At 40.5% G+C, this 18,287-nt stretch overlaps 1 protein-coding gene across 2 annotated transcripts in view; it reads right to left on the reverse strand.

Annotated features, from left to right (window-relative positions):
* Nucleotides 1-18,287, reverse strand: part of CSMD1 (CUB and Sushi multiple domains 1) — a 1,878,204-nt gene that overhangs the window by 263,843 nt on the left and 1,596,074 nt on the right. For both annotated transcript variants that reach the window (XM_084999785.1, XM_021075826.2), the window contains exons 24-26: nt 16,461-16,652; nt 15,915-16,041; nt 1,878-2,080 (exon numbers count right to left, since the gene is read on the reverse strand). In XM_084999785.1, coding sequence (XP_084855911.1) covers nt 1,878-2,080; nt 15,915-16,041; nt 16,461-16,652 — 522 coding nt within the window. The remainder of the gene's footprint in view (nt 1-1,877; nt 2,081-15,914; nt 16,042-16,460; nt 16,653-18,287) is intronic.

Raw genomic sequence — 18,287 nt, forward strand, 5'->3', positions numbered from 1 at the left:
AACAAGCCTATCCTAAAAGGCCACATTCTGTGTAATCCAACTATATAACACTCTGGAAAAAGAAAAACTATGGAGACAGAAAAAAGACCAGTGGTTGGCAGGGGTTGGGGTGGGGAAGGCAGGAATAGGCAGAGCACAGAGGATTTTTAGGGCAGTGAAACTACTTTACATGGTATTATAATGGTGTATATGTGTCATTATCTGTTTTTCTAAACCCACAGAATGTCCAACATCAAGAGTGAACTCCAGGGAGTTCCCGTTGTGGCTCAGTGGAAATGAACCAAACTAGTATCCATGAGGATGCAGGTTCACTCCCTGGCCTTGCTCAGTGGGTTAAGGATAAGGATCTGGTGTTGCTGTGAACTGCGGTGTAGGTCAAAGATGCAGTTTGGATCCCATGTTGCTGTGGCTGTATCATTTGACTCCTGTCCTGGGAACTTCCATACACTGCTGGTGTGGCCCTAAAAAGCACAAAAAAAAAAAAAAAAAGAATGAACTCCAAGGTAAACCATATGTGTGATAGTTTACCTTGTGTGACTCGGTGTGATGGTGACATGTCCATGTTGGTTCATCAACTATAACACATGTACCATCTGGTAGGGATGCTGATAATGGAGACAGCTATGTATGGGGTGGGGTTCAGGGGGCAAAGAACTTTTTGTACCTTCCTCTCAAATTTACGGTGAACATAAAAATGCTATAAAAATTAAAGTATATTTAAAAAAAAAGGCCAGGAGAGTATAGAATGGGTAAGAGAGGAAAACAAACATAATCTCATAATAGTAACAAGTTTTTTGTTTTGCCAAATAAGGACAGTACATCACACACAATTACCATTGACTCTCACCACAATTTCTGAAGACAGAGGACATTTTTATCTCATAAAAAGAGCTTGGGTGATAGAATCTTGGAATAATAATTTTTTTTTTTTCCCCCAAAGCAGTAGCAAACTTATCTTGATCTTTTGGACACAGACCAGTAAACACTTTACCACACACAGGTTCTATTCTGTGAGCATACATTCACAAATTACAGCTCAAAGCACAGTGAACCAGAGGTGAGAAGCTGTGCAGATTTTAACCTCTATTTTATTACCAACCCTTTAAAGCAGCAAATTGACCTAAGTCCATTTTCTTATGTAAATCCTGAATATGGCTCACCAGTGACCTACCTGGAGATAAACTGAGCTGGAATGTATTTATGTGCAAATTCCACTGGTTTTACATGATGACTGCTGACCCGGAGTGCTACCAAACGCTGTGACAGCTCTACGTGGTGCCATCTGAAGAGTCCTCAGAGACTAAAGTGCCACAAAATATCTGCCCCCCTTCCTTCTCAGGAAGCCACTCATTACAAAAGGGGTGGACAACGAAGGTGGAGACCATCTTCAAGAGGTGACAGTTTAAAGGGGAGGATGTGGTGTCACACTAAGTCCTGCACTACTACGCTACCTGAGCTGATAGAAACCAGCCCTACGGAGGGAACCTGCGGGCCCATCTCTGCAGGGAAATTGAGAATAAATGGTCCAAGCTGCCTGAAAACATCAAGACCTCGTGGCACCAACCAGCATTGGTGCTCGGCAAGAAGAGCACCAAAGATAAACTTGACCTTCCAGGAGAGACCCACATCCATCTTGGGCCCAAGTTTGGATATTTAGTGATTATCTCAAAACTTTTTTTTTTCACATAACAAAGGAGAGCCACTGTGTGTTCCCATCTGAGAATGAACAGAATTTTCTAAGGCAAATCATTCTCTTGACAGGAGTTTTCAAAATTTCGTGTTATGTTCAACTTAGGTATGTTCCTATCTGAGGAACCCTAAGGTACAATGAGGTTCTGTCTTCCCCACCAGATCAAGAAAAAGGAGCTGACACCTACTTGAGAACTGAATGGAGAAGCCAGACTTGCTGATGAAGAAGTCACTGTCGAACTGAAGGGTGAGCGAGTTGAAGGTGCTATGGATGTCCTCGGGCAGCGCTGAGCCGCTCCACTCCTTCAGCAGGATGTCGCTGTCCACCGGCCCGTCCCACACTTTCAGGATGTCGTGGGCCAGCTCCGTGTCAAACACGATGAAGTGGAGGCTGCAAGGGGAGCACAGCTTGTACAGTGACTGAAAGGACCCTCCCGTCCAGCTAGGACGCCCCAGCACAAAACTCGAGTGCCCTCCAGCCCGTATCACCCACACAAAGCCCACCCCAATGTGTCTCTTCGCTGTCTGACGGCTATGGATGTAGGCAAAGGGCCTCAAAGAAGTAGGTTCACTCCTGCACATCAGAGAGCAGCACCACCTACTTGTCTGTCATAGATACAGTGGGACTACAGAGCTTTTTATGCTGTGCTGAGCCTTTAAGGATGAAACTACGCCTTTGGAGACTGTCAGCTCTTTTTACAATTCAAAGCTTTTTCCAGGCTCACAAAGCAAAGATGGGTTGGATACAGGTTCGATCCCTGGCCCCACTCAGTGGGTTAAGGATCTGGTGTTGCCATGAGCTGTGGCGTAAGTCGCAGACAGCTCAGATCCAGCGTTGCTGTGGCTGTGGCATAGGCCAGTGGCTTCAGTTCCAATTGGACCCCTAGCCTGGGAACTTCCCTATGCCACAGGTGTGGCCCTAAAAAGCAAACAAACAAACAAATAAATAAATTTTTTTAAAAAAGAGGTCAGATTTCTAATGTATGTGGTGTCCATGTCGTTCCTGTGGGTCCCCACTAGGTGGCAGCACCCACACCTGGAGAAAAAGCCTTGCAGAGATGATGTTTACACCTGGCCGATACTGTCTACCTGTGTCCCAGGGATCTCATCTTATGCTGTGCTTGTTTCTATACATTTTAATTTCAGGAAAAAAGTTCATTATTTGAAATACAAACACAAAGGCAGAAATATGTAGTATAAACTCCTTTCTTTGGAACATTTTAACATACTTCTATCAAATTTACAGATTTTTTTTTAGAGCAACTTAAAATCACTATGTCAAAGAAAGCTTGCTTTCAGAGGCAGCAATGGAGCTGTAATTCTATTTATGGCAAAGCAAACAGATAAAATAGTTTAATATCAACAAATAACTGTATACAAATGCCAGTTATTTACTTTGTGCATATTATATATTTAAAGAAAATATCTATCTTACCCTGAGTACGGTATAACATATGTAGTATATTTCTAAATGTTCAATATAAAATGCTTCAGTATAGAAGAAAGTAGAGAATATGGCAGACACTTGGATACCCACCACCACATGTTACCCTATTTGCTTCAGTTCTTTTTAAAAAATAAAATCTTACAGACACAGTCACAATCTCCTTCCTCTCCACTTATCCATTTGTTTTTCCTCTTACCCCATATTCTGAAATTGTGATGGTCTCTTCTCATTTATATTTTCATAAATTTCATATACTTATGTGTATACATATCTGCAAACAGTATGTAGTACTATTTGTATGTTTAACAATGATTACATAATATATGCCATTTGGGCATGTAGGTGCTTGTATTATTTTCATGTTGCTTTTTATATTCAGCATTTGGTGAAACTCTTCTCAACTGAAAACTGTAGATTTTGTTAACTCACTTTAGAAGCAGAGTAAATGCTCATCTGTCTGGTCTTCTAGCAAAAGACAGCTAGCTTCCACATTTTATTGTGACACGTGCTTATCCTAGAGCCTCTCTGGGTTCGACAAGAAAAACTGCTACATTGTCCTGTGTGATTTTTTTTTTTTTGTCTTTTTAGGGCAACAGCTGCAGCATATGGAGGTTCCCAGGTTAGGGGTCTAATCAGAGCTGTAGCTGCTGGCCTACACCACAGCCACAACAAAGCCAGATCTGAGCCGCGTCTGTGATCTACACCACAGCTCACAGAAATGCCAGATCCTCAACCCACTGAGTGAAGTCAGGGATCAAACCCGAAACCTCATGGCTCCTAGTCGGATTCGTTTCCACTGGGCCACAACGGGAATTTCCTGTCCTATGTGATTTTAACTGCTCACAGTCTCACAATAAAGTACAATGTTTCTGTGTTGTCACATCGCTATCAAAATTCCATTAGCTGGAGCTTAACTTGTTGATTCCAAGTGATCTTCTTTTTCTAATGTGTGCATTTAGGGCTGTGATTTCACATTAAACTGTTTACCATATGTCTTTTACTTTCAAAATGGAGGATGCATTTTTATTGATTTCTTGCTATAGATTTCTATTTCTATTCCATTTTGGTCAGGATGTGGACTATAAAAGATAGTGATTCTCTGTATAATTGATTTTTTATTGATTAGTTTGTTTCTAATTAGTGATCCTATTTGTACATATTTCATATTTACTTGAACAGAATTGGTGATAAAATGAAAACAGGATAAATATCCAACAACCAAAGAATTAAAAATTCAGTAAATACTGATCTATATGTAGAAAGTCCATAAAAGTGAAAAAAATGTAGAAAACATTGTGTTCTTTATTTGCCTTATATAACTAATTTTATCTATTAATTCCAATAATTTTCCTACAGTTTTTTTTGAATTTTTATATCTTTAGTGGTAGAATTTAATACTTTTCCATTGTGGGATTTTAAAAATACAATTCAAATACATTTATGGAAATAAATAAATAATTAAAAGTTTAGTCTCTGAGGTTGGGGACAGGGCAATGAGATCCAATGTCACCATTTCTATTCATTATTCTGGTGGTTTCGGCCACTGCTATAAGGCAAGAAAAGGTCATAAGATTTGAAAAGAAAAAAAGAGTAAATCAATCTCATTGATGTAGATAACAACTGTTTACATAGAATGTCTGTAAAAACCTACAAACACTTAGAATTAATAAATCAATTTATGTATACAAGATAAATGTAAAAATATAATTTTCACAAAACAGCCACGAAAAGAAAGTAAAATAAAAATACTAACTCTATTATTATCAAAAGGGTGCTATAGCTGCGATTAATTCTAACAAAAGAGTGTAAGACTTTCTGACAGAAAACTACCATTATTGAGACAAATTATATAAGATCTACATAAATGGGACAATATACTATGTCAAGGATCAGAAAATTCGGCATTGGAAATGGCATCAGTTTTCCCTAAACTGATGTGTTGATATAATACGATTCCAATCAAAACCCTACTTTCCTTGCAGAAGGTAACAGTTGTTTCTAAAATCATATGGAGGAGTTCTTGTCATGGCTCATCGGTTAACGAATCCGACTAGGAACCATTAGGTTGTGGGTTCGATCCCTGGCCTTGCTCAGTAGGTTAGGATCCAGCGTTGCCTTGAGCTGTGGTGTAGGTTGCAGATATGGCTCAGATCCCGTGTTGCTGTGGCTGTGGTGTAGGTCGGCAGCTACAGCTCCACTTCGACCCCTAGCCTGGGAACCTCCATATGCCACGGGAGCAGCCCAAAAAATGGCAAAAAGACCAAAAAAATAAATAAATAAATAAATAAAAATCATATGGAAATGCATAGCAAGGTTCAAGAATAGCCATAGATATCCATATGAAAAAGAACAAAGCTGGAGGATTACAGTACCAGATATCAGTACTTATTAAGGAATTCAGTAATTAAGATAGAAAGGTATTAACATGTATGGACAAATAGATCAATGGAATAAAGTTCAGTAACAGGACTGATTATATAAAATTATATATATAATTATCTGGGTTATATATAATATGAATTTATATATAGTTATCTGGCTTATATGTGTGTGTGTGTATATATATATATATATATATATATATAATTACCTGGTTTATGACAAAGGCTGCACTACAGTCTAATGGAGACAGACTGACTTTTCAACAAATGGCCAATTGCATTGCACTATAGACAAAAAAATTCCTTGAATTTTCCTCATACCTTACAGAAAAATTAAATCCAGATGGAATGAAAATAAATAGAATGGAGATAAAATAAATCTCCCACAAAAATCCTGGAGATAATACTTTTTATAACTTTGGAGAGGTAGGATTCTTAAACTGGACATTAAAACACTAAGAAAAGAACTTCCCAAATATTTGGTGTAACGATTTAAATACAGATGCACTAACCACAAAAGAAAAAAGAGCTAAAGTGAATTTGATTCATTGAAATTAAAAACATATCTTTACCAAAAGATACCATTATGAGACCAAAAAAAACCCCAGAGTATCAGAATATAAATGGTGAATATATAAACAATAAAACATTTCATTCAGATGTATAAAAACTATATACAAAACAATAAGTAAAAGATGAATATTTGGTAGGGAAAGAAATGGGCAAAAGACTTAAACTGACAATTCATAAAAGAAGGTATTCAGTAGACTAATAAGCATATAAAAAGGTGATGGATTTGATCAGTCATCAGGGAATAGCAAATTAAAGTGACAGCACACTCACTAGAATGGCTAAGATGGAAGACTGTCAATGCCAAGAACAGTGGAAGGTGAGGTACCTGGGTGTCATCTACACCGCGATGGGGGTGTGCTTGGTATAAGCACTTTGAAACACTTTGACAGTATCTACCAGAGCTGTCTGTAGGTTTATACCTGAGAGAAAAATATGCGTACATCCACCAAATAATTCATGAAAGCATATGTAACACAGCACCACTTACAAAAACCCTGCACTGGGTAAAGCCAACCCACAAGCCCATCGACAAGCAGAATGAGTAAATACATCATGGTGTATGCATGTAGTAGAATAATTTACCTGTATCAGTGGGAGCGAAGGTTGAGGCACTCAAGACACAAAACTAATCACACTGTATCATTCAATTTTTAGAAAGTTCAAATTAGGCAAAATTCATCTGAAGTCAGGATAGTGATTGTGCTTAAGAGTGGATAGTTTAGGAGTTCCCCATCATGGCGCAGTGGTTAACAAATCTGACTAGGAACCATGAGGTTGCGGGTTCGATCCCTGGCCTTGCTCAGTGGGTTAAGGATCTGGTGTCGTCGTGAACTGTGGCATAGGTTGCAGATGTGGCTTGGATCCCTAGTTGCTGTGGCTCTGGTGTAGGCTGGCGGCGGCAGCTCCGATTAGACCCCTAGCCTGGGAACCTCCATATGCCGTGGGAGCAGCCCTAGAAAAGGCAGAAAGACAAAAAAAAAAAAAAAAAAAAAAAAAGAGTGGCTAGTTTGACTGAGTTTACTCATTGGGCACATATTGGGTCTTGATCATGGGGTGTTTTTTACAAATAAGATGAGCATATCATTTATGTGGTCTCTTATGCCTATGTTAGATGTTAATGAGAAGCTTACCTAGACAAACAAAGACTCACCTTGGTGCTCTAAGCTTTGCCGTTTGGGAAATACATTGAAATTCAACAACAAAAATGATACAACACAATTCAACTGTAGATAAAGAAATGGCCATTTTCCATTAAAAAAATACTGAAAGTTAATGTATGGACATCGTATCACTAAGTAGGGAACGTTTCAAAACTGAATTTAAAGAGTATCATCCTTAAGGAACAATTAATTGTTTCAGACAGAGATGTGCAAGAGAAAACACAAAACAAAACATACACTTTGCAATGCACAGGGTTGCAAGTTTTGAGAGGTGCGAACAAAGCATCAAGTGAGTATAGAAGGAATGTGTCTACTTCTGCCTCACAATGTCTGAGGAGGGTCTCATCAGGCAGAGAAAAAAGAAGGATAATTCAATAAAGAGGATGAGAGAGAAAGTGACTAAACAAATAGTTCATTAATATGCTAAAATGTAAAAATATAAAAGTTACAAACATAAAAGAAAGAAAATTATATAAAAAAATTTTTTTCCTTACCAGATTGGCAAAGATTATAAACACTTTATCCAGTTTCAGTAGGAATGTGGAGACTCCACCTTTTCATATACTGTTTCATACCTACTCTTTTTAAGAGCAATTCAGTAATGGCGATAAAAATTTAAATGTGGAGTTCTCGTCATGGCACAGTGGTTAACAAATCTGACTGGGAACCATGAGGTTGCGGGTTCGGTCCCTGCCCTTGCTCAGTGGGTTAACGATCCGGCGTTGGCCGTGAGCTGTGGTGTAGGTTGCAGACGCGGCTCCGATCCCACGTTGCTGTGGCTCTGGCGTAGGCTGGTGGCTACAGCTCCGATTAGACCCCTAGCCTGGGAACCTCCATATGCCGCAGGAGTGGCCCAAGAAATAGCAAAAAGACAAAAAAAAAAAAAAAAAAAAAATTTAAATGTGCTTACACAGCTAGTCCAGCTTTAGGGATGCATCACAGACAGTATCCTAGAGGTAATATATCAGGACAGTGGTAGCATGGCTGATAAAGTGAAAAACTGAAAACAACATGGATATCCCAATAGGGCATAGTTTAAATAAATTATGGTGCATTCAGGCAATAGAATCTTTTTCAATGACTAAACAGAATGAGGTGGAATTATAAGTGAGGACACAAAACTTTGACCATGTTTATTGCCTGAAAAAATCTTCAGAATAATATTAAAGCATGATACTATTTCTCAAAAATAATTAAAGTAGATAAACAGATAAATCAAGTTTTATAAATATATGTATATGTGTATATATATGTATATATGCATATTGGTGTTTGCATAAGAAATTATAAAAAATACAGAGTTCCTGTTGTGGGCAGCAGAAACAAATCCTACTAGGAACATGAGGTTGTGGGTTCGATCCCTGGCCTTGCTCATGGGTTAAGGATCCGGCATTGCCAAGAGCTGTGGTGTAGGTCGAAGACTTGGCTCAGATCCTGCGTGGCAGTGACTGTGGTGTAGGCCAGCAGCTGTAGCTCTCATTGGACCCCTAGCCTGAGAAACCCCATGTGCCGTGAGTGCGGCTCTAAAAAGCAAAAAAAAAAAAAAAAAAAATTGAAAAATTATAAAAAATACATACCACATTTTAAACTATAGTTACTTCTTATGTCTAGGATTACAGCAAACTACTTTTTACATTTTTATCTTTCTGTAACACCTTTTCAGTATTTCAAAAATTGGGAAAATAACTTTGAATGTCATGACAACGAACTTGAATTTATGTTACACATAATGAGCCAGAGAAAATATGTGTATTTTTAAAGTGGGCAAGTGAAATGATCAACTTTGTTTTACAGAAATATTTGTACTATTTTTTATTTTTTAAGGCCACACAGCACATATGGAAGTTCCCAGGCTAGGGGTCTAATCAGAGTGCAGCTGCTGGCCTATACACAGCCACAGGAACACCAGATCTGAGCCATGTCTGCAACCTATACTGCAGCTGATGGCAATGCCAGATTCTCAACCCACTGAACAAGGCCAGGGATTGAACCTGGATCCTTATGGATACTAGTTGGGTTCATTACTGCTGAGCCACAATGGGACTGTCAAGAAATATCTATATTAAGACACACAGAAGTGCCTCAATCATTTGATCCAGAAAGAATTTTCCTAGGCATTTATTCTAAGGTATTAACTATAAATAGAAAAAAGCTTTACTTGCAATACTATTTGCCATATGATTGTGTATAATATTTAAAATTAGAATAATGTATTTCTTTTTGGCCATGCTGACAGCATATGAGAGTTCCTGGGGAAGGGATCAAACCCACACCAGAGCAGTAACCTGAGCCACAGCAGTGACAAAGCTGGATCTTTTAACCTGCTAGGTCACCAGGGAACTCCAGAAATCACGTAAATCACCAAGAGAGACAATATTCAATTATAGACACCCAAACTGTGGAATATGCATTGGCCCATGTAAGAAACGTGAACACAGTAATAGTGATGTCTGGTATGGGGATAATGTATGCCTTTCTTTTTTACACTTTTGAAAATGCCTAGATATACATTCATTTGTCAGCCATATAAAAATAATATGTTAATTAAAAAAAAAATAAAGCGTGTTCCTTAGAGTGGGAGCAGTGGGTGAGAGAAAGGCCTCACAGAATGGATGGATTACAGGCCTAGTGAACCATGAGGGTCTGGATGGGGGAAGTAGCAGGGCTGATGTGAGGAGCCCCTGGGGGCTTCAGTCGTGGAGTTACCGAGATGTATGATCAGGACCGTGGACTGGACAGAGGCTTGTGATCCAAGAGGTTTGCCTGGACATCCTGCTACGTAGTGACCACCTTACATAGATGACACATTCAGAGGGAAGGAACCATAGGACAAATGCGGAGTCCAGAGAAGAAAACGGATTCTTTTTAGATGAGATAATGAGAGTTAAATTCCTGCTGAGGGGCTGATATCTTTAACTTGGCCCTCAAAAAATGGGAAGACTCTGAAGGTGAGGCAACAAAGAGAAATTAGGAGTGGGGAACAAGGCGGGGAAGAGGGAGAAAGAGAGAGAGGGAGGGAGGGAGGAAGGGAGGGAGGGGGAGAGAGAGAAGGGAAGAGGGAAGGGGAGGGGGGAAGAGGGAAGGGGAGGGAGGAAGAGGGAGGGAAGGTGGGGGAGAGGGAGAGGGAAGAGGAGGGAGGGGGGAGAGGGAGGGCAAGAGGAAGGGAGAGGGAGGGAGGGGGAGGGAGAGAGAGGAAGAGAAAATGGGAGGAAGGGAGAGCTGTGATGGTGAGGCTGGGATTGGAGATTGGAGACACATCCACACTGTTGTGCTAAAATGTAAGGTACACAGAGTCAGAGATAAATCTCTCAAAGACCAGGTGCCAACTCAAGAAGGCCTTACAGTTCTGGCTAGGGAGCTTATGTCCGCTGATTAGCAAAGGGGCAGCTGAGAGACTGCAGCAAGTAAGGATGTGAAAGGTAGGTTTGGAAGGCTCAGGTAGGAGAGGATTAAAGTAGGAGCAGAGGGAGGAGCCTGTGAAGTAGGAACTAGGAACCACAGATAAGAAGAGACAAACAAGGGTTGGGCTGACAAGGTTTGAGCTTATACCAACTAATTATTTCTCAGTGCCCATTATGAAGAAATTTGGTGTAATCCACCAAAAGAATACTGTGAGACATAAATTAATACCTGGTGTTTTTTCTCAGTTGGGAACATCCTGGAGACTGGAGAAGGAGAAATAAGGAAAAGCAGAAGATAATACTGAAAATTAACATCTCTGGCCCTCTGGAGGAAGACAGGCTTTGACAGAATTAGGGGATAAAGAAGTAGAAAGAGGCTGGGGGCGGGGTGATGATGAAAATAATCATGAAATTGACATGTCTGGAGTTATCTGTGAGGATTTCACCTCTGGAACAGCAGCAATGCCAATGCCCCTACCATCAATTGTTTCTCCTAAACTCCATTTAAGTGTGGCTGGAATTTCACTTCCGTTGTTATCACTTTTCAGGTCGTTCTGCACTTTCATCTTTGCCAGCCAATTCCCTTTGTGATTATCCTTTTTTTGTCAAATGTCAAGTGGGTTTAACACTGGAAGACAAGGAAGCAACACAAGGACACATTTTGCTGTCTGTGCATGAACTTGGTGCAGACGCCTGGCAAGCAATTGCCCATAGGAAGATATGCGATCAGGAATGGATTGCATGGGCATCTGTGGTTTATGCCATGATCTGGGGACAGAATGGCTACAAGAAATATTTGTCCTTCGTGCAGGTCCTCACAGCAAATCTACAAATATGACTGAAATCTGAATCCCACTGCTGTTTAATGAATGGGGGTCACTGAAACTGTGTGTATCAGCATCTCCCACTGTGAGAGGTACCTGAAAATTCCTCCTCTCTCTCTCATTCTCCAAGTGGCTGGTAGGGCTTCCTAAACCCAGCAGCTTCTTCAAGGACCCCAAACTAAGGAGGAACGGAGTCTGGCCTTGAACCCTGGGCAGACATTGAAGAGTTACTGTTCTCTTCTCCTTGGATGGCTGAAATTCTCTGAATAGTTATTTCCTCACATCATCCACAGAAGGAGATAAGATAACCCATTGTGGTCTTAAAGGGAAAGCATCATCTTTGAGATACTTTGACTCCTGGCCCCAAGCCTATCTTGTCAGCACATTTCCTATGTCTGGATCTCAAGGTTGGAGGAGAGGGTCCAGTGAAGGATCACTTTCCTGTTGTTTTCCTCTTAAGTCTACATCTCACAGGGACCTTGAAGGCTGGTAAAAAACAAAATATTCCTAGGTCTTCAAACCAGATCTCCCCCTACTCTCTCTCTAGCCCACTGTGGCCTGAGGTCTTGAGATCAGAATCATAACCAATATTTTACTTACGTTAAAAGTCTGCATGGGAACTGTTTTGACAGTCTTGATACATTTTTGATATGCCTCTAATGTTTTCAATACTGCATGAACTTTCTCAAAGAATCCCTCTCAACTCTACCTCCAAGTACAACTTCTTGGGAACAATGAGGAACAGAAATACTTTCAAAGTGAGTTTTCCAGACAATTACACTTGCAGAAAAGCAATTAAAGCCAGGGAACAATATACACATATGATTATGTGAAACATCCTCTTAGTGTTGCTTGCTGAAAGTGTTTATAACACTGTTACTTTTATTGTATAAATTACAGCTGTGCTCAGCAAAGAACTACACTGGGTCTCAGTGACATGTTTATGTATAACTCAATGTGGCTAAATTGACTGCAATGTCTTATGATTGGTCTTTTAATTAAATTTAGTTCCGGCAACTACTTTATGGTATATGTATTAAAATTATAAACCTCTTACAGACCCAGGTACACTATAACGATAACCATCTTGGGGTCTTCCACTACCTTGAACAAAAAGTAGCAATATGCAATCAGAAAATGCTCCAGGTCACAAGGAAATCAAAATAGGCCCAGTAATAATTGCCCTGAAGTGTGTAAACCAGACTTCTTATAATTTCTGATATCCTGTTACTTGTTTATTCTTTGAGAGTGAAAAACATTGACATTTAAAAAAAATCATCATAGCATGTATAGTAATGAATTCTATTTATATTAAGAATTTTTAATACTAATGTTTATACTACTAATGTATTCCCCATTTTCAAGCAAACAGTGTAGATAATATTGGCTATGATACCAATGAAATAACTAAGACTCAGTAAACTAACCAACAAACATCAAAGACCAGAGCCTATTTTTCTTAGTGTCAGTACCACTTTAAGCCTAAAATTGTATATTATGTACTTTTAAATATGTTATTTTACAAAATGCCATACTAAAAATTAGTGCATGTTTTCCTAATGAAGAGAATTCACCAGAAGCATTTGGGGATGAAGCTGAATATTGATTGAATTAAAATAATTATAAGTATGATGCTTGCTTCTTAACTTCCTTATTACGAGGGACTATATGCCTTAAATTAAAAAGGTCTATTTACAAATTGAGTAACCTGAAAGGTATGTACAAGAAGAAAGAAAAAAATTCCCCAAACAACAAATTGGTGTAGGCATCGTCTCCCACAATGCTAAAAGTTAAATGACAAAGTCAGTTCATGATACAAAAGTTGTACATTTTTTATTCCTCCAACCCATTATTAATTTTTCTTATTAAAATGTTAATGAAATATTAGATTTACCTCCAAAAAGTGAATTTGTCACTTGGTTTGCATTTAGGGGAATGAGTGTTCATTCTGTTTTGGGAAACATGTCTCAAGGGGTTGTGTAAGAGAGAAAAATAAGAAATCGTCCTGCAGGGAAATAGAACCTGTTTATGCAAAGTCATTTCATGAGTCAGAGATTGATTCCTAGGATTTTTCACAGTCAAATTCAGTATAACAGCTTTTATATTACTCAAATCAAGCATTTATGAATTTAAAGTTAAGAATTAATATTTAATTTAATTTAGTTCATTGTAAAAGTGACTGCATTGATTTAATGACGACTACAGATTCCTAAATACTGTCACTCAAACGTGCCTTATTTGTATCCCAATAGATCCATAATCACCTAATTAAACTTTTTCTTAATGAAGGACACAAATTAATTTTAAATGAGTTACTGTAAAGTTATGTTTGCATTATTTACATGCTCTAAGGTCCTTCTCTTGCTTCTTGTGCATAAGTATTTCTTTTTTAGAGCTTGAAGGCAGTCAGAATCTGTGCCATGTCAGTTTAACTCACCTCCAAGGTGTTAATGTGATCAGACGTTGGGTATGGTGAATTTCAGGGAGGAGAAACAGAGCACCACAGAATAGAATAAGCATGTCCTCTCACTCTTCATCCCATTTGATGTCTACTAAGTTGTAAAGTTGCAGGATGAGAAGCTTCTATCTGTTTAACATACTCTACCATGTTTGCTAGGGCACCATTTGTGAATAAGGACAAAACCCACTTGTTCATGACATTTTCATGCATCCACTTGCCCCATAAAGAGGTTTCTGGTTTTGACCCATCACTTTCAGTTTTTTGATGTATTTGAAGGTGAGCTGCCATGATTCTTTGGTCTTTGGCGGGCAAGATAAATCAGGGAGGAAAAAGGATCAGAAGGACGTGGATCAACTCGGGGTGGTGGTCCACAAATTTTCTTTTTTTAAATCTTTTTAGGGCCGCACCCATGGCCTATGGAGGTTCCCAGGCTCGGGGTCAAATTGGAGCTGTAGCCACTCGCATACACCACAGCCACAGCAAAGCCAGATTCGCACTACGTCTGTGAACTACACTACAGCTCATGGCAACATCAGATCCTTAACCCACTGAGCAAGGCCAGGGATAGAACCCACATCCTCATGGATACTAGTCAGATTCATTTCTGCTGATCCACGACAGGAATTCCTGGTCTACAGATGTTTTTAAAAAATAAACTTTGAGGAGTGGGTCTCAAAAGAACTACAATGAAAGAGGAGAGTTAATGGGAGGAGAAAAGGAATTTCTAGAGGTATGGCTGAAGAAGGTAGGTTCTCTTCTTGTTAAGATCTGTAATCAAAGAACAGCCTATTCTAAAATTACTTTTTGCCTTATGTACTGAGGTTTTAACCCAGCCTTCTGATTGGCACATGGAGAATTACTTTCAAAAATGACTTTTGTTGGTTTCCTCGTTAATTAAAAAGTTACCATCATTTAAGACCATCAGCTGAAATAGAACACTTTTTGTTGAAATGTTTGCATGATTTTCTCTGATTTTTCATGCTTCTGTTTTATACGTTCAACTTTAGACTGGAATACTGCCTTGGTCTCCCTCAGACTTACGTCAGAATGTCACAAAATGGGAGTTCCCATCGTGGCGCAGTGGTTAACGAATCCAACTAAGAACCATGAGGTTGTGGGTTTGATCCCTGGCCTTGCTCAGTGGGTTAAGGATCTGGCGTTGCTGTGAGCTGTGGTGGAGGTTACAGACGCGGCTCGGATCCTGTGTTGCTGTGGCTCTGGTGTAGGCCGGAGGCTACAGCTCCGATTGGACCCCTAGCCTGGGAACCTCCATATGCTGCAGAAGCGGCCCAAGAAATGGCAAAAATACAAAAAAAAAAAAAAAAAAATAGAATGTCACAAAATGACCATGTATCCTCCCACCTCTGTAGGCGGGTCCCATTTCCTGGGGCCTTAGTAAGATAATTTCCAACCTATGAAGGGGTAGGGTATATTTCTTCAAACTTTATCTTGCCCTTTGGAAGATGGCATATTAGCAAATGCGAGGCAAGCAGGAGTTTGAAATGTCTGCCACCTCTTGCTTCTAGGAACCTTCCACCATCACTAGTTTCCTGAAGGGACAGAACTTGATGTGGAGAGAACCCAGCCTTTAACTGTTCAGCTGCGGCCGCCAAACCTGAGTGAGGCCTTCCTAGACCACCTGTCCCAACCAGTTAGAATTGCTTGGGCAACCCACAAAGTCAGAAGCACATACATAATCATTTTCAGCAACTAAGTTTTGGGGCCCAGCTTGTTATGCAGCAAAACCTGATACACTTACCTTATTTTTGTCTCTACTGCAAATGGCCTAACACAAGTTTTAAAAGGGATACCAATGTGAGTACACAAGCCAACACAAAATTTGGCCCCATGTTTCCATCTTCTTCCTGAGATCACAAACTTAAAACTAATCATGGATAACAACAGATGCACTACCATCTCCACCACAATAGGAGATGTGCTTCTATTCTCAAAGCATTGAAACCCAAGAGAAAAGTACCTGATGGTCTTTCCTGGGTCTGCCTCTATGACCCAGGTACAGTGGAGGTTGTTGTCATAGGGAGCCGGATACCCAGGAGACAAGATGCGGCCTGACGTGGCTGCGTGGATCTGCCCACCACATTCCGCTGCAAGGGACACAGAAACACAGGGAGGTTACTCCAGGCACCAGAGGCTTCTCTGACTACTTGAAGACACCCAAACCCTCACATCTGTGCTGTGTACACAAGGAAATAGTCACCGCCATCTATTTCTCCTTGTCATTTGTTTCCTTGACTTGTTCCCTGGTATCCTCTTGATGGAAGAGCAGTACTCTCATCAAAGTCAAGAGAGCAAAACAATGAAAGGCTGTGTTATTATTCTAATAATAATTCTGTGCATAGTCTTCAATAGAATAGTACTAAGAAGTCTGTCTTTCCTACCTGAAAAGCCCTGTAAATCCCAGGAACGCACAGAGAGAGAGAGAGAGCAGATGCCCTCTCCGTGCTGTGGAATTAAATCAGACGGCCACAGGCCTCCACCTCCATTTGCACTGGACGGAACTCACCCATGCAGGATGGCAGTGGTCTGTCCCACACTCTCCGGTCACCACTCAGACAGGTCAGAGTATTGGCGCCGTGCATAGCATAGCCAGGGTTACAGCTATACTGAACCACCGTATCTGTGAAGTGGCCTTCGTCCCGGATCCTATAGCCATAGCTGGGAACTCCTGGATCCTCACATTTCACCAGGTCAAAACCTATGAGAAATGAGAAAAGGAATGAGAAGTAAGGGTAGAATCAATGCATTGTTAAAAGAGTGATGGAACAGACCAGCTGGGCCAATGTCCCCCGAGGTGTAGGAAGAAGCACACTGTGAATGGAAAAAGGGGGGCAGAAGTGGGGGCTTGGATCAGGTTTATCTGTTAACCACTGGTTGTTTATTGGGGTTTGAGTACTTTATTTAATCCCCTCTGTTGATATACTTACAGGGAGAACCTTTTCCCCTGAGATTTATGAATTGCCATCAGCCACCCCCATATGTCCAGCAGGGATTCTGGATTCTCCCCCAAGTCTTTCCTGCCTCCATGGTCCCTCTCTGTTACACTGGAACCTTCCCAGGAGGAGGAGTCACCCCTCCCTGTCACCAGGGAACTTCCAGATGCTGGGAGATCTCACTGGATCCTAGGTCAGGGCCCTGCCTTCACTATCACAGCCTCTAAAACTCCCAGATCTCAGCTTGGTGGGAAATTTCCCGCTCAGGGAAGGGCTCTGTGGTTCTACCTGCCACACCCTCTGAGCTTGGAGTGAGAGGCCCTGAGCTGCACCCCTAACCCTGAGCACAGAAGAAATTCTAGCGACGAACCATCCTAAAGACTGTCAAAGGAAGCTCTAAGACTGAAAGGAACAGATGACGGAAATGAAGATGGAGCTTCTGCGGTGCCCAGAGCCAAATATTGCTTTTAGGCGAGGCAATCATTTAAGGCTTAACGTATGCCTCTCCTTACATCACGATGCAAATTGTGACCATTTTAAAAAGGAGAGCTGGAAGCCTGAGGGACCACATGGGTTGTTTTCATCTATTTCCACCTAAATTTGACATCTCCCTTTTCACAAAAATAAATAAAACTAAAAAGAAAAAAAATGAATGTGTGATTTTTGCTAAGTCTGCCTGTCAGATCTGCATTCTGAATGCTTTCCCTGGAGGAAGATAAATCCTTAAACTCACAATATCATTTTCCCTGATGATCTCCACCTAATCAAGGCGGAGTTCCGCAGGTCTGTTCAGGGGAGAGAAGAGTCCACATCTGGTCATTAACATGCAGTCGCCAAGAAAAGTTTCCTTCTATAAAATATCAGTCTCTACCAATTGTGCCTTCACAATAATTCTGTTCAGCTATTTAAGGAATGCAAATAACTGTAATTCAAGAGGCCCAGAAGGAAAGCACACAGACTATATCAAAATTCCGTGCAAAACAAAGGCATATTTTAAATAGTCATAAAGAGGAAGTTGGAATTAAGGGAAGGGTCCCAGTCACCCCAGGTTTCAGGTTCATTCAGCGATCTGGCTACTCCATTCTGACCACGTGGTCCCAGCACCATCGGGAAAGGAAGGCATAAAGGTGTTCAACTCATGACAAACATTGTGGCTTATGTGTGTGAAAAATCTGCAGGTTATTTAGCTCTAGCTTCTCTTTCAATAGAAGGAAAAAAGGAAACAAGGTCTTTGTTGTTATGGCATTACTTGGTTTGGGGCTTGGAAGCGTCAGCATCAAAGCAGTGCTTTAGAAACTCTGCTCTCCAGGGTGACCAGAATTAGGATCAGCCACTGGCTAGAGCAGAATGACCAGCTGGGAGGTGACAGCTGGAGCAGGGCACCACTAACAGTAATAATA

Source organism: Sus scrofa, chromosome 15 (assembly GCF_054392235.1).
Source record: "Sus scrofa isolate SSC_HxYL_T2T_F1_AM1 chromosome 15, Sscrofa_HxYL_maternal_Yorkshire_Landrace_v2.0, whole genome shotgun sequence".
NCBI lineage: Eukaryota > Metazoa > Chordata > Mammalia > Artiodactyla > Suidae > Sus > Sus scrofa.